This window comes from Hyperolius riggenbachi, chromosome 10, assembly GCF_040937935.1.
Source record: "Hyperolius riggenbachi isolate aHypRig1 chromosome 10, aHypRig1.pri, whole genome shotgun sequence".
NCBI lineage: Eukaryota > Metazoa > Chordata > Amphibia > Anura > Hyperoliidae > Hyperolius > Hyperolius riggenbachi.
In genome coordinates this window covers 68,993,472-69,016,554 of record NC_090655.1, presented here as the reverse complement: position 1 = coordinate 69,016,554, position 23,083 = coordinate 68,993,472, and the positions used below count along the sequence as shown (strand labels likewise).

Below are 23,083 nucleotides of genomic sequence, written 5' to 3'. Positions count from 1 at the left end.
TTCACCTTCCAGCAGGACAACGACCATAAACATAAAGCAAGGGCAACAATGGAATGGTTAAAAACAAAACATATCCATGTGTTAGAATGGCCCAGTCAAAGTCCAGATATAAACCCAATCGAGAATCTGTGGTAAGATCTGAAAACTGCTGTTCCCAAACGCTGTCCATCTAATTTGAATGAGCTGGAGCTGTTTTGCAAAGAAGAATGGGCAAGGATTTCAGTCTCTAGATGTGCAAAGCTGGTAGAGACATACCCTAAAACACTGGCAGCTGTAATTGCAGCAAAAGGTAGTTCTACAAAGTATTGACTCAGGGGGCTGAATAATTACGCACACCCCACTTTGCAGTTATTTATTTGTAAAAAATGTTTGGAATCATGTATGATTTTTGTTCCACTTCTCACATGTACACCACTTTGTATTGGTCTTTCACGTGGAATTCCAATAAAATTGATTCATGTTTGTGGCAGTAATGTGACAAAATGTGGAAAACTTCAAGGGGGCTGAACTCTTTTGCAAGCTCTGGGACACTGAAAGACTGTGTCATATACCTAAGGCAATAAAACATTTAACTTACTTTTACAGGTTTTAAAGAGAACCCAGGAATCCTATTAGCACACAGAGGCTGGGTCTGCATACAATACCCAGCCTCTGTTGCTATACTGTGTGTCCCCAGCCAACCCCCCCCCCCCCCCCCCGCGCTCTGTTGTCCCCCATAAATCAAACGCCATGCTAGCGACACGTAGCGTGTCGATAGCAGGCTGTTTACCTCTGCACTGTCGCTCTCACCGCTCCCCCGCCTCTCCTCTATATCTCCGCTCCCCGCCTGCGTCCCATCCCTCCAATCAGCAGGGAGGGAAGGGACGCAGGCGGGGAACGGCGACAGAGGAGGCGGGGGAGCGGCGAGAGTGACAGTGCATAGGTAAACAGCCTGCTAGCGATGTCGCTAGCACGGCGTTTGATTTATGGGAGACAGCAAAGCGCAGGGGGAAACTGTGGGGAGAAAGTATAGCAACAGTGGCTGGGCATTATATGCAGACCAGCCTCTGTGTGCTAATAGGATTCTTAGAACCCACCTCGGGTTCTCTTTAAACAGAAAATAAAACTGGGTCTTCTAAAAAAGGTCACTTTTTTGGATGATATATATAATTATTTATCTCATCTTTTTTTTCAAATCAGGTTTCCTTTCTGATGTTTTTCTTATTACATGAAAACGAAATTTAGTTGGAAAATGACCTCTTTCTGAGTGCCCACTGCCCAGTCTTCTCTGTATATTAACCAGTCTTTACCTAAAAATACAACACTAGGTTACCCCACTCTCAATGTTCCTCTATCCTTTCTTTGGAGGTCTTTAGGACTTAATTTATATTTGCTACCATTAATAAACAATTTCAGTGAAAATGTTATGCTGTGTACAAAATGAAGGTGAAGGCGGATGATGAGACACTGAAAACCAAAATGACTCGTACAAGTTTATTTGTTGGATACATTCGGAAATGCAAAGAGGTGGCACCTTGCTGTTACTGGTTGTCCATCTGTGGTCACAAGTGCTTGCATCTGAAGAAAAAAAGATTGATGAGAAACATGCTTGATACAATCTGTCATAAATTACAGTAAATCTATGCTTTTGCAAACATAAAAAATACACAAAAACTGTATCAGTTAGATTGATGTTTTCCAACCCAGATCCCAAGGCCCACCCACAGTGGACGTTTTGTGGAAATCCAGGTAGAGGTAGCTTTGTATGGCTTAGAACAGTATACTGCTGATGCTAAGTTTTTCTGATTTATATTTAGTCAGATAAACATACTGATATTTGTCAATTTTCCAATGGGAATTACCTATTGTGCCTAGCAATTGTGTATGCGTAACATAAGCTGTACGACCCATGTGTGCGTTAAAATCTAGTATCGTTGAAACATAAAAACATTCTTAAAGGAAACATCCAAGCAAATAAAAAAAAAAGATTTACTTACCTGGGGCTTCCTCCAGCCCCTTGCAGCCGTCCTGTGCCCTCGCCGCGGTCAAAGCCGAACGTGGCGAGGTCAGCTTTGATCAGCGGAGGAGACCGGGAGCTGCGGCTAAAGCACAGGACACTATTCAGCTCCAACCATATGTCATGCATTCTTACACTGAGAAGAGCCCACAAATAAAGATCATTTAATGTAGGTAATAAACATATCAACTAGTTACTGTACACAGACTTCTGCCTACAGTTTAATTTCAGTTCAGTCTCAGCTAATTGCTTTATCTTTAGTCCAGCTGCAGTTCAACTCGGTGTGCACAGCTAGGAAATGAACGGGTGTTAAACCGAAATCAAAAATCTGTACACACTAGAAATTAGTTTTTAGATTTAGTCTTTGATGCATTTCAGAAGCACTTTGGAATACTCACCAGGGTGGAATTATACGGTGCTCAGGTAAAACACTTGGCTGTAATCGGTGATGTTGGTGTAGGAATCGGCGTAATGACCCATCCTCGCACACTCAGCACTGGAGCAGGAACTACAGAGGCCCTGTAAATGTTCCAACAACCACAGAATAGTGTTAGAAGCAGAATTCAAGCCAAAACCTTGTAATTTAGTTTTATTGTGGAATAGAGTTTTAACTTCCCGTGAAGGTTATCTGGTGAGAAAGTGATGAAAATCAAGGGAATAGACAGCAATAAAGAATAATAGAACTTTCACTTTTCCCCTAATTTCCTAAATTGATGTTTTTGCTGCTGCCTCTGCCAGCTTCTAAAAAAATGGCACTCTTTTTGTTTGTTTGTCTGGTCTGCTGTGTCTACTTAGGTAAAACACTTGAAATCCCTCTTTCACCTCTTCTTGTGCCTCAGCTTTAATTTTCTAGTGGTGGTGAATTAACTTGGAATGGGCTTGAGAGCTGGACCAGATAAAAGCCGCTATAATAATGGCGCCACATTAAGATACATTGTAAAACGCTCGTTTTAAATGTTAAAAAATGGCACGGCGCATTCGGTGTAAACCGCTATTCAGGGGCATTAAGTTAAATTGTAAAACGCAGTTTAGCGTTGTTGGGGTCGGGAGGCAGCGGGACGCTGGTGTTAGGCAGCGGGGTGGAGGGAGTAGGATTAGGTGGAGGGAGGATGTGTGCATATGCATACATTTCCTTGTCCCAGCTGGCGATCACTTCTTCAGTTTGCTGTAGTCCTGCATCCAGCCAATCACCATGTGGCGTCAGTCCCCGCATGGTGATTGGCTGGCTGCCAGACTCCTGCAAACTAACTAGGAAGTGAAGGAGCGATCGCCGGCCAGGACAAGGTAATGTATGCATATGCCCACATCCTCCCTCCACCTAATCCTACTCCCTCCACCCTGCTGCCTAACACCAGCGTTTCACTGTCTCTCCCCCCCAACGCCGCTGCCTAACACTAGACCACCTGCATTTTTTTATGGCGCACTATTCCGCCGATAAATGTATCATAAAACGCTATTTACCATTTTAATGTATAAACATTAAAATGGTAAATAGCATTTTATGATACATTTATCGGCAGAACGGTGCACCATTTTCACCCTGCGCCATTTTTAACTGGACGCTAGAGAGCTGCAGTCACTAAGGCCTCGTTCACATCTGCTGCGCTGAAAAACGTGTTAAAGCGCATGGTAAAAAACGCATGCGCTTGTGTGCGCTTTAGTCCGCGTTTCTATGCGTTGCGCTGCGCTTCTTTAAAGCACGTTTTGCTTATTGTAGCAGCAGCAGTTGTCAATAAAACTTTGTTTTTGTATGTAAATGTATTTTTTTCTCCAATTAGGGGTAAAAAACGCATGCGCTTCTATGCGCTAAAAAAGCGGACCCATTCACTTGCATTGCTGTGCGCTTTACAGCTCAGCGCACAGAAATGCATGCAACACTACGTTTCTGTAACGCTGCTCAGCGCAGCGCATAGATGTGAACAAGCTACATTTAGTTACATGGAAAAATGAATACCTTGCTGATCGCACAGGGCAGTGCGCTGTGGAAAGCGCACAGAAACGGCCCTGATGTGAACGAGGCCTAAGGGTGTGCTCAGCAGGCCGCCCTGCAGTGTTAGGGAGTCTTGTCCATGGATTCCTTACTAATTAGGTACTGGCTTACTGAATAGGAAGAGCCAAGATTTGAACCTTGGTCTCCTATATCAGAGGCTTTCACACTCTATAGATACTATTAAGAACACACAGTCACCCTGGATAACCTAAACAGAAAATCAAGGACTGTGAGCTGAAATCTTACTTGGTTGATCCTCAGATTTCAACTGAAGCTATGATTTAGTTTCCTGCTTCAACTACCAAATATAGTAAAGCTAATGGGACCTGATGCACAAAAAGGCTGGTAATTTTGCTGTGCACAAGTAGCGCATGGCAATTTTACAAGTCCTACTGCCAGGGGCGTTTGCGTTATGCTGGTAATTGACGGCTTCTGCAAATTATAAGGCAGGTGCTGCTTGGAAGTCAGTTCTCACCTATTCTGTTTTTTTTGTTTTTTTTTTTTGCAAACTACTGTACATATAAGAGTTAACTGCGATTCCACTTTAAATTTCATGACAGCAAATGTAGCATATTGGAACTTACCGACTCAAAGGTGTTCCAACTGGTGCAGGGGAAGCTGGAAAAAGCACTGGGCTGGTTGATACTTGCCAAGTAATATCGTTTGGCAGCATCATGGTTACATGTGAAGGATCGTAAAGTTCCTGCAAAATAAATTCAAATGGGTAGTAGATAACAATTACGAGCATATCATTTGTAAAAATGTGTCTTTGCCTAGTAATCCAGGGTGTTTATGAGTTACTAGTGACCTTAGCCTGTTTAAAAACGGGCTAGGTCCGTCACTGCTGCCAGCGTGTGTACACGCCACACGCGCGCCCGATCGCCGCGCACGGACGTCCACCCGCCCGCCCCCTGGCTGTCCTGCTCCCTGTCCAAAGGGTGTCCCTGCGGCACATACGCAGTAGTGCAAACGCAGGGACACGGACAATGGGACGCAGAGACACACAGGTTTTATTATAGAGGATAGGCGATGCATTCAAAGCGAGTGTCCACTGAGATTTGGGACTGTAAAATAAAGGGATGGACAAAGAATGTTAGTGATGGTCAGGTTGACACAGAGCTAAAATACTGTATACAGGTAGTCCCCGACTTACGAACGACCCGCCTATACAAACGCCATGAATTTTGTGTTTCCATGGGAACAAGTCAAAAAAAATCTTTTTCCAAATTGGACTTGTAGTTTTTGAGAAAATCGATTTAAAAAATCCAAAGAAAAAATGCCTTTTAAACTTGTATAAGCAGGTACAGAGGGCAGAGGTGACACAGAGGGGGACACTGGAGGCACAGGGGGGCACAGAGGAGGTACAGGGGACAGAGGTAGTACAGTGTTCCAACTTAAGAACAGATTCAGGTTAAGCATGAACCTACAGTCCCCTATCTTGTTCGTTAACCGGGGACTACCTGTATATTCGAGTATAAGTCTAGAGATTTAGGTCTGATTCACTTCATTAAAGGATAGGGGCCAACTTATACACGAGTCACAGACAAAACTCAGCACACTGAGTAATGTGTGTACTAATAGTGACATTCCCACTTGCAGCAATTCACCCAGTGATAAGTTATACTTTGAGGAAAGGAAATGCCAAGAAAACACAGGTCTGAAAGTCCTGGCCACAACAATTAACAAGGAAAGGGGCAGGTGGGAAATACTGGGCTGCATAAAAGGGAGTGAATAATTGCAGCACTTGGGGGGCCTGGAGGAGGTATTGGCTGCACTGAAGGGACAGGAGGGGATAATGGCTGCAATACTGTAGGCAGTGAGAGAGCCTGGGGCCCCGCAGCCCCCCCGGTTGTATGGGGGCAATGGGAAGCCTCCCCGAGGCGCTCCTGGATAGTGCTGTATAGCATGAACTAATTCCCGCAGGGCAACTGCTTCGCGGTATTGGTTTTTGACCCTGCAAAGTTTGGCATGCGAAAGCAGATGCATTTCTGCATGAGCATGTCTCATGGTAAGCCATTTTAGCCAGATTTGCACAGCTAGACTTGAAAGGGTTAAGCTTGGTGTAGAGCACGCATACATTTTCTTGTGATTGAGCACAGCTGCAATAATGTATTCTGTGCAGTCCTTAACCCCTCCAGAGCCCCAAGTGTAGCCATTAACTTTGCTGGGTAGACTTATACCTGAGTCATTTAAAAATTCCAGCTTAAGAGGGTTGAATATTGGAGTCGACTTATACACGAGGTCAACTTGTATGCGAGTATATACGGTATACTCTATCCACATCGTATTTTCCATCAGTTATTTCAATATAAATACAACCAAAAAATAAAAAATAAATCATTTTTCTTACCAAATTACAATTCAAAGGACCACTATTAAGAGAAATTATAAGGTTTAAACTATTTATTTACATGAAGTACTTTTCTCCCATACTCAAATGCGCCAAAAATTACTTTTGTTCTATTTTGCTGTTGCTCCCAATAGGCAGTATTAATCTGACAGATCTGACAGGTTTTGAACTAGCCTATCTCCTAATAGGGGATTCACAGTATTCCCTTTATTCTTTAGAAAAGTAACTATGGAAAGGATCTATATAAGGATGCCGACTGGCCTCTCTACTGGCTTGCACACTACTTACAGTTGGACAGAATAAGTGACGTTCAGTACCTACTTTTTTAAATAAAGGAAACCCTGAGTCTCCCCCATGTGGGAATGGTCTAGTCCAAAACCTGTCAGATTTCTACAGCCAACTGTTAGTGACAGTGATAAAGGAAAAAGTTATTTGTAGTGCATTTTAGTTTGAAACAAATGTACATTTGAAAGATACGCATACAAATACAAGTTAAATTTTACTATTTTACACAACAGTGGACCTTTAAGGCTAAGATGTGTTATGCACATTGGAGAGTACTTATACAGAGGCTAGTTTCACACTACAAATTGGCATCAGCATTGTGGTGCGGCGCAACCGCTGCACCACCAAAAACAGGCCTTCAGGGAACACAAATGTTAGTACATGGTTTTCCCTGTCTGGCATCCGTCCAAACAGAAAGAGACGCGCGCTTGCAGTCACTTCCTGTTTCGTGGTATGCGGAATTGCAGTACAGCATTTTGCCGCAGTGCACCGCACCAGTGTGAGAGGGCCCTAAAGCTTTAAGATTGGCCTTCGTGTTACATAGATGTGGTGGGTTTGCTTAATTTTTTTACAAAGGAAACATAATACTTATGATCAGGGTAAGGATGCTCACCCATATTAAACCTCAGTTCTGAATGGAGTAACCCATATGGACAATAATCATCACATACAGTTTTCAGCAGGACCTACAACGCTCACCTCTCCAGAAATCCTCAACATTGACCTCAGCGCTCTCCCGACTTTGTGGACACTCAGGCATTTGGACTCCGCCATTGGGGTAGAAATCTAGATGACCAATTGGCTGACTCATTCCAAAAGCTGCAATAAACACATACTATATTAGAGGGACACAATATAAAAATAGTGTTTTTCTATGTTGTAGATCCCCAGGTTCAGACACAACTGCTTTTGTCAGCAGTGGCAACCAGGCCACCATGATATTGCAGGCCCATTGGATTCTAGTTCCCCATCTGGTGGTTCGCTCAGGAGAACTACCCTGAGGATTGAGGCTCCTTTCACACATTCAGTTATGTGAATTGTGCACGGCATAAGAGCTTACCACATCACATCAACCGGACTATTACATGCATTTTGTAGCATGCAACAGACTGCACCGACAAGGAAACTGGAGTGACAGCGCCTCTAACAAGTCTTATCTTTCAGTCACGTGCACACTACCAGGACAGAAAATACATCACCCGAGTATCCCCATCTGCTCATGTGCACCGTTACCATGAACAACAATTTAAAATGTTTGCATTGCCATTTACTTCCATTGCTTCCTGTACTGCGCACCATGTGCAGCAATGCACTGTTGCCTCTGTCTTGGCCGGACTACATCCGTTGCATCACACTGCACCATTACATGCATTTGGTAACATGCAGCGGACTACAATGACAAGGAAACTGGAGTGGTGGCACCCCCAACGAGTCTTACCTTTCAGTCATGTACACACTGCCAGACAAAAAATATGTAACTCAAATATCCCCATCTGTTCATGCCCACTACACAGTCACTGCAAACAACAATTTAAAATGTTCGCATTGTCATTGACTTCCATTGCTTCCTGTACTGCGCACACCACGCAGCAACGCCCTGTTGCCCCTGCCAGACTACTTCCATCGCGTTGCACCACGGATACTGTGACATACCTCAGATATTAATGGCTACTACAACAAGCTGCAGTGGGAGAGAGTACCGTGACATGACATAGTATGTATTGTATGAAATGGGCCTCAAGTATACTCACAAGGGTTGGACTGCTTTCCAGAGCAGAACCCAAGGAATAGGTGTTCATGCTTTACCACCCCAAAATGCATAATGGACTTTACAGGACTTCCTCATAGTCTGTGCTCTTACAGCCTGGCTGATGACCCAGGATCAACCACAATGGACGGTAGTCCATGTTCTTTACCTGTAGGAAGCCCACTCAGACCAACCCACTGTGTAGTATGGTATATATTAGATTCACTACTTTATAGCAGGGGGTAATTTGGACCTCTTTTTTTATCCTCAGTGCTATTATTCAGGAACACTTGCCCAAGTTTGGAAGGAAAGGTCCTCCATCTGTGTGGATCACATCAACTAGGTCAGCATCTGTTAAGTCCAGTCTGACTTCTGAAGGTGTGTATTGAAAGTATGGTTCAGCTGGATCCAGACCTGTTTGGAGAGAAACCAGACAATTAAGGTATCCAAAAGGCATAAGCATCAAGCTCCTTACTCATTGTCCCCTCTCCACTAATCTATAAGCACCCAGTGGGTCAGAGATCATGTCTCAGCACTCAAATGGGGCAGCACTGGTGACAACATAGTGGCTAGCACTTTTGCCTTGATGTGCTAGAATCTCAAATTAGAATCTGAGCCATGACATTATCTACTTGGTGTTTGTATGAACTCCTCACATTAGCGTGGGTTTCCTCCCACATCACAAAAACCTATTTATAAAGAAATGGGCTTCCTCACTTCCAAAAAAAGAAACTGACCTTAGACTATATTTGTGCTATTCATTAATTATATAGGATTATGGTAGAGCTCATGGATGTAACAATCACCCCTGCAACCTCTGTCATCACAGAGGGGCCTGGTGGCTTTGGAGGCCCCTCCTCCCTCCCCCCAACCACAAATGTGGCCAATTAACAAAAAACCTCCCTGTTTGCTCACAAAAACAATCCCCACCACCTCCTCCCGCCATGTAGAGTAGCGAGTAGAAGGAGCGTGTCTAATTTTTTCCTGCTTCCAGATGCTGCTTCACAGCAGAACACTCCCTGCTGCCATTTGCCAACTCCCGATCACATGATCCTCATGGGGTTCAGGGACCAAGGGGGCCCCATGCTATCATTTCTGCAGGGGGGCCGTATTAAGTCTAGTTACGCCTTTGGTAGAGATTCCATTGTGAACTGTTCTGAGAAACAGTCACATGACAATGTACTCTGTAAAGTGCTGTAGAAGATGTCAGCACTACAAAAATATAATTTTCATTACAGTACCCAAAGTCCTTCAGGTATTTGAATGCAGGGATGGATTAAGATGAAGTGGGGCTAGGCAAGGCAGTAGCTTTGGCACCACCTTATGGTAATTTTAGTAAGATGAGTTGGAGACAGGTCAGAGAAGATCACAGTTGGGCCCCTTAACACTATGGGCCCCAGGCACCTGCCTAGGTTGTCTGGTGTATGATCCTGCTCTGACTGAATGAGATGGCAGACTATCACACTTGGGACTGGTGACATGTGACCATCGCAAGTAAAAGAATTCACAAGAGCTGCAGAGGAATATCAATGTGTAAAAGCTTGAATTAACACTGCGTGAAGTTCTGCTTAAAGGTGTTCCCCCACACTGCCTCTCCTAAGGGTTGACCTCACACGTTTTACCTGTAATCCTGCTGATGCCACTCATCCTCTTCCCAGCCTCTCCTGCTACATGGGCACCCAGGCTGTGACCAATCAGATGGACGTTGGAAGGAGAATAGCCATAGGTTTTCTGATAACAACCATTATATAAGTGATACATAACATATTTAGGTAGAAGGTGTTCAGTAAAAGAAAAAGAAAAAAAAAAAAGTTCAGTTTAAGCCCAATAAAAAAATTATCATACATCAGAACAGACCTATCAAATATAATCGTCAACCATCAATCCGACGAAAAATTGCATAGTGTGTACTAGGCATTAGCCACATATTTTATCTTGTCTGCATAGGATCAAGTCCTACTGTATACTCTTTAGTATGCTTTGGTGTAATTGTTCTGTATGATTATCTGGCTTCACCAAATAACTTTTGAAACTGAAAAAAAATCAATATTCACAAACAGACACATTTTTGCTGTGTAGTCCGCATGGTAAAAAAAAATACTCAATTGCTCATAAAATGGACAAAGCATACAATGTATTTTAGCCCATCTGTCATATAAATCCCTAGTCCTCTTCTCCATGGAAAATTGAACTACGCTCTTGTTGGACAGTTCAGCCTCCCGGCTGCCAGGCCACAAGCGCCATTCAGCTGCCATCACTTGCAGCTGAATGGCAGCATTTGGTAACACCACTCGTGTCATGTTTGACATGCGGCAGCGTTGCCCGGCATCCAAAAAAACTCTGTTACATCTGAGCGCAACAACCGCCATGCTCAGCTGCAACTTCATGGGGGGCCGGCTGTCCACCGCTTATCCCAAGCACTGGCCGATGACCGAGAGCAGCTGACAGGTGGTGAATACATTGCCTTCAGCAGGCCTAAAAGGAAAGATGTCCAGCAGGTGGAACCAACAACACTTCTACACCACAATCCCGCAACCCAATAGTTTTTCATGAGGTTACCGAGAGATAGTCCACGAAATAGGCGATTTCTGCCCCTACAACACGGATGTTGTTAGCTGCTTGGGTATAACCAGTGCGAGATCCACCTGCCCAGTCCACAGCAATGCAGTTCACGTCTTCAACTTGAAAGAAAGCCTGAAATGTGGACATTAAATGCAGCTGTTATACCCTCTTCACTTAGCAGATGCTTATTACATGCCACACGGAAAACGACAAACATATCTGAAGCAACCGTTATTAAAAGTGACACATATTCATTCAAAATGTATAACTTAATTCAGGGGGACCCACAGTTTTCCGACTCACGAGTTACTTCAGAAACACCTGAATAGCGTTGAACCAAAATTTGCGTAATTGCGCGTATCCGTAATTATTGACGCAAATTTTGCAGCTACAATGCGAGTTCGTAATTTCCATACAAACTGTAATTCGGAATTCCATAATTATAATTTCTGTCCCGTAATTTTGGATTTTGCCGCAAATTTGTGTTTAACGCAAAATTTCGTAATTTATAGTATTTGTAATTCCATACAAAGTTATTTTAATTACGAAAATGTACATTATTTAATTTCCAATAGAAATTATGCAAATTTAAAGAGAACCAGAGATGAAGCACCCTCTTGTATTTTACCTTATAAATCAGTGGGAACATGACAGTAAACACCTAATCTGCCCTTTGTTTCATTGTTCTCTGTGTAATCTGACTGTTATTACCTCTGATAAGAATCCCCGACTGAACAGTCAGGCTGCTCCGTCTAGCTTTGCTACAGAAAGATTATAGCTAAGTCTGTCTTCTGTGGTGTTATTTCAAGCCCAAGCCTGCCCCCTTGTGGCTTTGCTATAATGACTCAGCAATAATCATTCCCAGCAAAGCCAGATTTAATTGCTCAGTCTGGGATTCTTGTGACTGCTGTTAACAGACACTTTTAGCAGTGAGGGTGAAACAGACAGCATAGTAAGTGTTTTCTCTAATGTTCTTACTGATATACATGGTAAAATACACAAGGGTGCTTCGTCTCTGGTTCCCTTTAAGTAATTACTAAACTCAGGAAAGTCACTCATTGATTGCAATTACTGATAATGTAAAGGCCCCTGCACGTGCTGTCGCTTTAAATGTATCAGGAGGCTCTACCTGCAGCCACTTCTAAGACAGGTGCTCTTCGTCAAGCTGCACTTAGCGGTCATGCTGAGACACTTGATTTTGGGCCTTGCAATATCTGGTAATGCAAAGGTCCCTGCACGTGCTGTCGCTTTAAATGTTTAAATGTATCAGGAGGCTCTCGACTGGAACAAAATTTCAAGAACGGACGAATTTCCGCATTTAACACAAAATTCCGATTTGTTTCCATCACGTAATTTCATGAAATTACGAATGTCCAATTACAGCCGTAATTGTAATTTTGTGAATTACGCGAAGTTCCGCTTAATCGTAATTTGGTCATTACGCTCATCACTACGTCTGAGTAAAGACAGCCGAAAGAGGAGGGGGTGTATGGTTGCTTCTTCTGGCTGGCATGGCTGCAACAAGGCTGCAGGAAGTGCTGGAGGGGAGGAGCCAAGGACACAATCACAGCCCTCATTTGCTGCCTGTGAATTGCCAGGAGAGGCCACAGAGACTGACGCTGTGCTTTCATGCTGTGACTGGCCGACACCGCACACTTACAGTGCAGCACCAGCCAATCACAGCGTGAGAGCACAGCGATAGTGTCTGTAGCTTCTCTATTTTGAGCGTCCGACTACAATTTACCCAGCAGTGAAGACACAGAACATTTAGATCACGCGTTTTTCCTGGCGGACTCAAAGCACAAGGGAGCACTCTATAGGCAGTAGCAGTGTTAGGGAGTTTTGCCCAAGGCCTCCTTACTAAATAGGCACTGGCCTATTTAGTAAGGAGATTTGAACCTCGGTCTCCTGTGTCAGAGGCAGGGCCCTTAACTAGTACTCTATCCAGCCCTTTGCAATCTACTGGTAGATCGTGATTGACGCAATGGGCAACCCTGACTTAATTGGTAACTGAAGTACTACTGCGCAGCCGCGGGAGCCTTCTACAAATCATGGGGCCCCCCCAATGTTCACAACCCTACCTTGCCTCACCCTGATGACCCTCACAGCCTGGGGGCCCATCTTGCAAGCATCATAAAACAAGTGTGGCTATCACGATCTTCCCATCCATAACAAGTGTAGCCACAAAAACACCTGACCTGGAGTATCACAGGGAGGAAAGGATAGTATTTGGGACTGCCCACATCTCTGGGCCCCCTCTGCAATTGCAGAAGCTGCTCCCCTGTAGTTACGTCCTGGCTGCACACCCCACTGCCTATGGAAACCAGCCGGAGAGGGGTGTATAATGCAGAGCAGTGCTGAACTGGACAGCGCTAGCCCTGTTGTCTGTTTTTTTACATTTGGGTTTGGCAGAGCTTTACATTTTAACTTGCGCACTGTGAATCTTAAACTATCAAGAGATCTTCCAGTTGCTATGACAACAGGCCTACTTACTGTGCAGGATTCGGAGAGCCAGGAAGACTGTCCACCGCTGAGGAATCCATGGATGACAAAGCGTGTTTTCCTGGAGGTGTCAAAATTGGAGTTAGAGATGCTGGAAGGGTTAAGGGCACTGATCACCTGGAGGGACAGAATGAAAACATATGATACATCGTAGAATTAGTAAAAATCTTATGGAGATCTGCAACAGGTGAACAGACAGAAATGCTCTGAGCTGGTAAAAGAGCAAACTTAGGCCTTGATTCCTAAAAGCAGTGCGATAAAAAAAATCTGGGCGGGGAAATACCGCATTTGGTATTTTAGACCTTTGTGTGCTAATTCATAAAGATTTTCACAGCTGCCTTTGAAGTTCGGTAAATTACCGCAGCCCATTGAGCGGTACAGCAGAAGTGTGGCGATATCTCTCTTTTGTTACAAGCTGTAATTACGGCTCCCTGCGCAGATGACTCACACAGAAGGCTCTCTGCACAGATCACTCCCACAGTCGGCTCTCTGCACAGATGACTCACACAGACTTCGGCTCCCTGCTCAGACTTTCGGCTCCCTGCACTTTGCATTGTTAAGACCTCACCAGAGGTGACGGTAACTTGTTAAGATCTCACCAGAGGTGTCGGTAATTATTGTCTGATTTACCGCTTGTTGAAGGCTTTATGAATTGACATTTGCTGACAATTTACTGACATGTGTTGGAGGTAACTACAGCCAAGTCGGTAATTTATCTCCCTGGACGGTAATTTCAGTTTTTCATGCGGTAACAGCCTTTATGAATTGACACTTTGCTATATGCTCGGGAAAGTCTGCTATTTTCAGCATTCCCGCATCCGGTAATGCTTTATGAATTGAGGCCATAGAGAGACTGATGGTAAACGTTGTGTAGCAGAGATTATAATAATAAGCTTCTCTGTGATGGGAAACCATCTAAGGATAGAAATAATCTTATGATTGTTAAGGTGCCTACATGCTTCCAATTTTCACTGGCTAATTTTACCACCTCCATGTAGTATGAGGGCAACAGATTCTGAATACTATGAGCAGATTGTGTAGGTAAGCTCTCAGACTACATGAAAGTGGTAACATTTGCCAATCATTGGCCAAATAGGATGCGTGTACGCACCCTTAAGGCAGCCATACACTGGTCAATTGCCTCCGGATCGACCAGCAGATAGATCCCTCTGTGATCGAATCTGATCAAAGAGGGATCTATTGGCTGCCTACACTGCAAACAGATTTTGAATCGATCTCACTATGAAATTGATTCACAATCTGTGGAGCTGCCGCTGCCGTCACCCCCTGCATACATTACCTGATCCGGTCGGCGCGAGTCCCCCGGTCTCCGCTGTCTCTTCTCCGCTCTGGACTCCAGCTTCACTTTACTTCCTGTCGGGGGAAGTTTAAACAGTAGCGGGCACTCTACTCTCTCTAAAGCCAGCCGGAGCCCAGCTCGGAGAAGGGACAGTGGGGACACGTGCCGGTGGAACAGGTAATGTATTGTCGCTAGCGTCGTCGGACATTCGAACGCCGCTATTGACGCACTCCAGACCCGCCGGCGACCGAGCGAAAAATTCCGCGTGGACAGATCAACAGGATCGATCGATTTCAGATGGAAATCGGTTGATAGGTCAGTGTTTGCACATCGATTTCACAGCAGATTCGATCACAGTGATCAATTCTGCTGTCTATAGGTGGGAAATCAAGTAAGTTTATGGGCACCTTTAGATTTCTCATATTCCTCAATTCACTAAGCCGTTTAGACTAGTCTACAGATGGTTTTTAGTCTACTGATGGTTTGGTGTAATGTTTTACCTGGTCTAACACTCAGTAATTACACAATTCACAAAGGCAAACAAGGAATAACCATGCCCACTTTTTCTGACAGAGATTAGACCAGCTGATTTCTGTCAGTAATGTAATTCTGTGAGGTATTTTAGATGTAAGGATAGAACCTTTTGAAATAATTATGCAGGAGTTTAATTGTATGCAGAGGAGAGCTCATCAAATGAGAAGGATGTCAGTCATAGCTACTCGTTTGTGAATTGCATCTTTTGATCATTTCCCCTGCTTTACGCACCTAATTACCAAATGATTTAGACCAGGTCTAATAACAGGTCTAAAACATTTGGCAATAGTGAATTCCCCTTTGATGCAACTGCCCAAACCATCAGTAGACTAAAAACCATCTGTAGAATAGTCTAAACTGCTTAGTGAATTGAGGCCATAGTGAGGGCTGCAGAAAGGCAAGTTATTGGTTGTGCAGTTATGTCCACCCACCCCTTTAGCAAGAATTTTGAAACATTTTTTTTTTAATTTCCCTGTACAGCCACAATAAATTTTTGTCACTTCTCACTATAGTCTAATATGCCACCTAACAGCAATTCTCACTATGGTCCGATAAGTTAGCAGAAACTTTCACTATGGTCCAATATGTCACCTGGTAGCAACTCTCACTATGATCTGATACGTCACTTAAAGTGACACTGAAGCAAAAAAAAAAAAAAAAAACTACCTTCTGATATAATTAATTGGTTGTGTAGTATGGTTAATTTCTAGAACATTAGTAGCAAAGAAAATAGTCTCATATTTTTTATTTTCAGCTATATAGTGTTTTTTATAACATTGCATCATTCTCTAATATTTGCAGTTTACACACTACTCAGCATTCTAAACGATTTCACAGAGCAGGCTAATGAAATTTTGGACTGTCCTCTGTAAAGAAAAATAAAATACAATGACTGACAGAAGACAGAGCTCTCTGCGACTCTGAAAATTGTGGAGCTCAGTGGCTCTTTTGCATAGATAACAACTCTTCCTGTACTGGAAACAATATTACCCTTATGTCTCTGGTCCTAATGTTTTACTTCTTAGCTGTACTATACATACAAATCATTATATCATAATTTTTTGTTTTTTTGCTTCAGTGTCTCTTTAACTCACTATGAATGCTCACTATGTTGTTAAATGCTGCCTAACAGCTATTCTCACTATAGTCCAAAATGCCACCTTGCAGCAACTTTTGCTATGGTCTGATATGATATGCTGCCCAATAGCAATTTTCACTATAATAATAGTAATTCTAATAATCCTAACAGCAATTCATACTACGGTATGGTCCAAAATGCTACCTAACAGCAACTCTTATTATGGTCCATCTCTTACTATGGTCTCTAAATGCAAGTTTCTGAAGCAAGTGGACCTTCTCACCTGGTAGACATTCTGGTTGCTTCTGGTGTAAAGGAAGAATCGTGTGTTGATCTTCTCAGGGGAAGCGGGCAACTTTGCAATGGGCCTCACAGTAGTCCCCGCAAAGGGCTCCGCATCAGAAAAACAACCAAGCCTGTCATAGCACACCTCAGCACCTGGAAGACAGCATGGAACACATGATCAGTGAGGACAGAACTTGGCAGCCAACATTACTTACAGGGACGGATTTCTGAAAAGGCCACGGCCCTGGGCGGCTGCAGCCCAAGGGTGCACCTGGACATGAAAGAGGGGTTGCTACATATGAAAAAGGAGGCTGAAAACTGGGAACACCACATGAAAAACAGAAACTGATGCCCAAGGGTGCTGTTAATGAAAGGGAGGGGCTACAGTACATGGATTATACACATGGAAGAGGGGGCTGCACATGGAATGGGAGGCGCGCTGCTGCACATGGAAGCGAAGCCACAACATACTTGGCCTGGGGGCAGGAAGGTTCAGTTACTGTCCTATATGTATGGTAGGAGTTCAGATCTTTAACTGCATACTTCTTGATTCACTAGATAGTACAGCCCAGATCATAATCCTAAGTTCAGTATTTGCATATTTAAAGTGGAACTCCACTTTTGTTAAAAAAAAAAAAAAGTTATAAAATATATCTTAATTGCTTCTCTACCACAGGTTTTTTTCCCTTCAAAAGCTCTTCCCATTCATTCGGTAATAACTTTATCGCTAATTATCTATATTTTTTTTTGCAGGACAAACAAGGCTTTCTTTGTCCAGTACTTTATGCTAAGAATTATATTATTTTATATGCATTTGACAGTGAGGAAGAAGAAGAAAGAAAATGAAAAAAAAAAATCACAATTTCTCAGCTTTCAGCCATTGTAGTTTAAAAATAAAATGTGCTATTGTAGATAAAACCGACACATTTTATTTGCCCATTTGTCCCGGTTATTACAATGTTTAAATTGTGTCCTTAGTACAATGTATAGCGATAATATTTTATTTTGGGTTATGGGTGAAAGAGTTAAGAAATAATGAAAATGTATTTAATTTTTCTATGGTAAGTGTATAATGGTGTATTTGGAAGTAGTTTTACTTTTTGGCCACAAGATAGTGCTATACTAAATTCATTTTCTAAAAATAGAAAACAGAACCAAGGGTTTACATGTGTTTACAGGTGTTTATAAACAGGGACGTAGAAAGGGTGGCAGAAGTTGCTAAGTGGTTAACATATGTAAGTGCTGTAAACATTTTTTTTCTGTCCATTTCAATTTGCAATCAGCCATGAATTTCCATATGGACGGAAAATTCAGATTGCGCTTTTTTGTAAGGCTGAAATCTATGATCTCTGACATATCTGCCGTCAATACTGGGAACACTGTGGAATGGCTGCTTCCTAGGGATAAAAAAGCGAGCAAGTTCAAATAATGTTTGCCATCTATCCTTGCAACATATACAGCAGAAATGGGGGAATTTCTTTTTTCTGATTTAAAAAAAATGTAATTGCACTTTAAAAACAAATTAACAATGGGAATTTATTGAGTTTTCTTTCAAAATCGGTTCTGATCAACTGTGCCCTGGAAATGAATTACTGATTTTTTGTAAAAGTGTTAGATTTCAAATCTGTCTCAAGTGATTGTGACCATTGCACGGTGCCTCTGTCCTTCACCAATAACTGTGCGTGTTTCTGCGTTTTTGGAATTGCGTTTTCTATGCATTTGCATTGAGCATTTGTGTTTTTCATGCGTTTGTATTTTGTGTTTTTTTTTTTTTAAGAATCTTCCTTATCAACAATTAAAACAAATACAGTACCATATTTTGTTTAAAAAAACGCGTGTGAAATGCATGCGCTTTTTGCAGCTCCATTAGAAAGCATTGCATGCAAATTCCAAGTGATTCGCATACAGTATGCGGGAAGAAGCAACATGCTGTGCAATTTTAAAACTGCACATCGCAATTTGCAGTGCGCCCCATAGACGTTCATTTTGATGTAGTGCGCTTTTTCAGCAAAACCCACGTGATTCAAACAAGTGTGTTCCCAGCCAAAGAGTCATGCTGAATAGCATAATAAACAGCATGTTGCCTCAGATAACATAATTAGTGTCACATTAAGCAACATAATTATGTACAGTGTTCCTCCAAATAACACAATTAGGCTGCCTATAACCCCAATAACGTGTATGTAGTGACCCCTCCCCCCCCCCCCCACACACACACCACCACCCAAAAAAGCAGCATGTGCATGTAACCTTAAATAACATTCTTATGCAGGGTACCGGTACCTTCCCCAAACAAAATAATAACGCAGCATATTAAACATAACTAGGCAAAGTGTCCCCCAACCAGTGGCGGCGCCACGCTGGGGCTTACCCAGGCTTCAGCCCCAGCTGGCAACTTATTAGCCCCCCTTAAAGCCCCCCCCCGCCGCGGCTGGGAGAACTTCCGATCCGACCTGCACAAAAGAAGCTGAGCCTGGGTGGGAGGAGGGCTTGGGCTAGCGCTAACTGGACAGTCACCACCCACCAGGGTACTACGTTGTGTGCTAGCGACTGGCGGCCGCGACGCGCATAAGTGTCGACACGTGACAATGTCTGGCGTCACGTCTCCTAGCCCGCCTGCGCAACAGCTAGTTGCCGCCGGCAGGAGTGACCCGGACAGTGCACACCGCACAGAACTGAAGGCTGGAGCTGAGTCAGCCAGCCAGTCAACCCCCAGAGCTCAGCAGCGCACAACAGCCGGACTCGGAACTCCGACGGCACGGCAGCTCAAGGTGGGTGGTCGTGGGTGTCCTGTCCCGGCTGTCCGTCCCCCTGTCACTTCAGCCAGGCCAATTTTTTTTTTTTTTTGCAGCTGAGCTGAGCCCTGCACCAGGCCAGCACGGCGCCACTACCAACTAGGCCTGACTCTGAGAGGGAGGGGTGCAGCCTTCTCACCCACCACCAGCCCTGAGGCCTCCCCACCACTGGCCAGGCCTGAGCTGTGCTGCGGCTCCCAGCCCACCACCACCAGCCAGCCCTGAGCTGCCCTAAGGGCCCCCAGCCCACCACCACCAGCCAGGCCTGAGCTGCCCTGAGGGGCACCCAGCCTACCCCCCCCAGCCAGGCCTGAGCCCTTCCACCCAGCCCACCACCACCAGCTAGGCCTGAGGTGCCCTAGGGCCCCCAGCCCACCACCACCAGCCAGGCATGAGCTGCCCTGGGGCCCCCAGCTCACCAACCAGGCCTGAGTTGCCCTGGGGCCCCCAGCCCACCAGCCAGGCCTGAGCTGCCCTGGGGCCCCCAGCCCACCACCACCAGCCAGGCCTGAGCTGCCCTGGGGCCCCCAGCCCACCAGCCAGGACTGAGCTGCCCTGGGGCCCCCAGCCCACCACCACCAGCCAGGCCTGAGCTGCCCTGGGGCCCCCAGCCCACCACCACCGGCCGGGCCTGAGCTGCCCTGGGGCCCCCAGTCCACAACCACCAGCCTGACTACATATACTGGGGACAGCTATACGCCTGGCTACATATACTGGGGACATCTATACACCTGGCTACCTATACTGGGGACACTGGCTGTCTATCATTATGTGCATTTATTGGTGAAAAGTTGTCTCTTATGTGCATTTACTAGGGAAAGGCTGTCTGTCATTACATGCATGAACTGGTGAAAAGCTGTCCCTTTATGTGCATTTACTGCAGAAACGCAGTCTGTCATTACGTGCATTAACTGGTGAAAAGAATACTCTTATGTGCATTAACTGCTGAAAAGCCGACTCTTATGTGCATTTACTGGTGAAAGGCTATCTGTCATTATGTGCGTTTACTTCATTTTTTTATGTAACTACGCTAGCTGGTACAACTACATTACATTTAGCCCCGCCCACATGACGTCATGGCCACGCCCAACCCCCAAGCCCGACCTGCCAGCCCTTGTGCTCCCTTTGAGCCCCCCCCCCAAATCTGAAGCTGGAGCCGCCACTGCCCCCAACAACAACATAATTAAGCATCATATCCCCTCAAATAATGTAATTAGACAGTGTAAACCCCCATGGTGGAGAATTACGCATAGCTAAGCAGCCTAGGCTAAGCATCACTGGGGGGGGGGGGGGGGGGGAAGTGTTACATACCAATGTACATCAAACAATATATGGATGTAATAAGTGTTTCTGATGCTGAAACCAGAATAATTGGCGTAAAAGTGGGTATACTGAATAATTTACATAATTTGATTATCTGTCACTACAGTGCCTTTCCAAGTTATGCCCCTGCTAGGCACACATACAATAGTTGACCTCACCCCCAATTTGTCAAGACCATGTCACTTTTTGCTGCAGCATCCATTGTGAACCTTCTAATTCCCAGCTTTGTTGGTGCCTGTAGGTGCCATGGACCTTGTGGAATCCTAGCCGTGGCCATGACTGGTATCTACAAAGCACAGATATACTAAATCTAATATGAAAAGCAAGTACATTATTCTACCTTTTACAGCACTGAAGAGGAATATACCGATAATCCAGGTCAGCAACATCTGCAACACAAACAAATCAGACTGATGTAAGGACTGTTGAATTTTTCATCTGATCAAACATTCATCCTACACTCACCTCTTTCCTCTTAGATACAACAGCAGCTGCACAGTCTCCAGTCTGCACTGTGCGTATATATAGGTGGAGGGAGTTACTCAAAAATGACCCACAGCATTATTAATCATTAAGCATGGATTTTGTACTGCATGTTGACTGTGAGAGTTTGAGATACCACATGTATATAATTTTTGTTATGTTTATTTTCAGTGTCTTGCAAAAAAAAAAAATGAAACATTCACAAATTATAATAATAATAATCCAAACATTTGTATAGCGCTTTTCTCCTGTTGGACTCAAAGCGCTCAAGAGCTGCAGCCACTGGTGGGACACGCTCAAGACAGAGGCCACCCTGCAGTGTTAGGGAGTCTTGCCTTGAACTCCTTACTGAATTGGTACTGACCCCAGCCAGGATTCAAACCCTGGTCTCCCATGTCAATGGCAGAGCCCTTAACCATTACTCTATCCAGCCACTATTTTATAACAATTTTTCTACTTATAGATTTTTGTATTTTTTAGGACACTTCCATTGAACCTTTAGAAGGTAGTGTAAGTATTTATATTTTCTCCTTTTCATGGCATTTGCCAACAGCTTTTCATTAGGATGGGTTAGTAGGTCAATAATATCTATTGACCACTATGCAGAGTGAAATTATCCAAGAGCCACAAGCCTCTGATGTGAAATGGAAACACACAAAACAACCAGGGCACTTATTTAATTCACTTTTTCTTCTAGGTTTTCTCCTAGATGATATTTTTACACATTATCAATAAAATCCTTTTAAAGCATGATTGCCAGCCACAAAATTAAATTCTATTTTCCCACTTCTCTGTGCTTTTATTATGTAGTCTACATGCAGTCTGCATTGCAAGCATCCCAATCTAATCATACATGTTTCTGCTGTAGTGAATTATCTCAGTCAGTCTAACTCTATTCTGGTACATTGCCGAGGAGAGGAAAACTTGTTATCTCCCTCCTACATTCCCACTCCTTACTGATCGGCTGAGGGCAGTTCAGTGTGGCATGAAGCTGAGAAGGGAAATATCCCTCTGCAGAAGCTGCTGAGATACGCGTGTTTACAAAGCAAGCAAATTATGACAGTGCAGTTTCTAAGAGGAGAAAAAAAGGGAAGGAATTAGATCAGTATTGGCTTCAGTCAGAGGCAGTAAAGATAGAAAAAGATTGGAACGGTTTTCTCTTTATGTACTATATAAAATTCACTGGAATCAAAATGTGCACAGTACATTCCATATGTTATGTAAATAAAACAACTATGTATCTACTTATTTATGGGTTTTTCCCCTGGGATAGTACGGCTGTCTCTGCTGCTTTAAGCCAGTCAAGCAAAAAAATACTCACCTACTTTTCATTCCTTTTTAATTGCAGAGTGTTAAAAGGTTCTTTAGGAGAAAACTTCAGGAGAAAACAGAGAACAAACTAAATTTAATAAGGGGCAAGGACTCTACCAGTTCTGGATTATCCCATTTATTGCTACATTACAAAATAAAGCTAAGTGAACAGAGAGGCACAACCTTTAACACTTTGTTGCCCTTCCTCAGGCACTCTGTTGCATTCACCTTTTATTTACAGTAACGCTGCACTTAACTGTTCACCTTATTTCATTTTCTTAAAGGGGCCGAGGTCGGCTCATATTATTATAAAAAAAACCCTAGGCTACCTGATCCGGGGGACTGGGCAGATCAGGTAGCCGCCATCCATGGCGCTCTTTGCCCCGCTCCGGCCCACTTTCACTTTCACAACCTCTGGCTCACGACGATGGAAGGAGAGATCTCTTTCTCATCGCGCAGGAAGGCGGGAGAGCGGCAGGGGGCGCGGCCAGGGAGAGCTGCCCAATGGCCTGCAGGAAGGCCCCTAGTGGGAGTTTGAGCTG

General features: G+C 44.0%; 2 protein-coding genes across 2 annotated transcripts in view; both read right to left on the bottom strand.

Moving 5' to 3' along the window:
- The window catches only part of LOC137535979 (pancreatic triacylglycerol lipase-like), a 54,285-nt gene extending 52,749 nt beyond the window's left edge, over window positions 1–1,536 (bottom strand). The window contains exon 1 of the mRNA XM_068257883.1: window positions 1,514–1,536. The gene's annotated coding sequence lies outside the window, so the exon portion shown is untranslated. The remainder of the gene's footprint in view (window positions 1–1,513) is intronic.
- On the bottom strand, window positions 1,509–22,576 carry LOC137535980 (pancreatic triacylglycerol lipase-like). Its single transcript, XM_068257885.1, has 11 exons — window positions 22,552–22,576; window positions 21,088–21,136; window positions 16,628–16,782; window positions 13,424–13,549; window positions 10,928–11,062; window positions 9,991–10,099; window positions 8,663–8,782; window positions 7,321–7,440; window positions 4,571–4,689; window positions 2,395–2,515; window positions 1,509–1,557 (listed from the first exon to the last, which is right to left on the bottom strand). The coding sequence occupies exons 2-10, from the start codon at window positions 21,134–21,136 to the stop codon at window positions 2,405–2,407; spliced, it is 1,044 nt and encodes a 347-aa protein (XP_068113986.1). The 5' UTR covers window positions 22,552–22,576; the 3' UTR covers window positions 1,509–1,557; window positions 2,395–2,404.
- Between the last annotated feature and the right edge of the window lie 507 nt (window positions 22,577–23,083).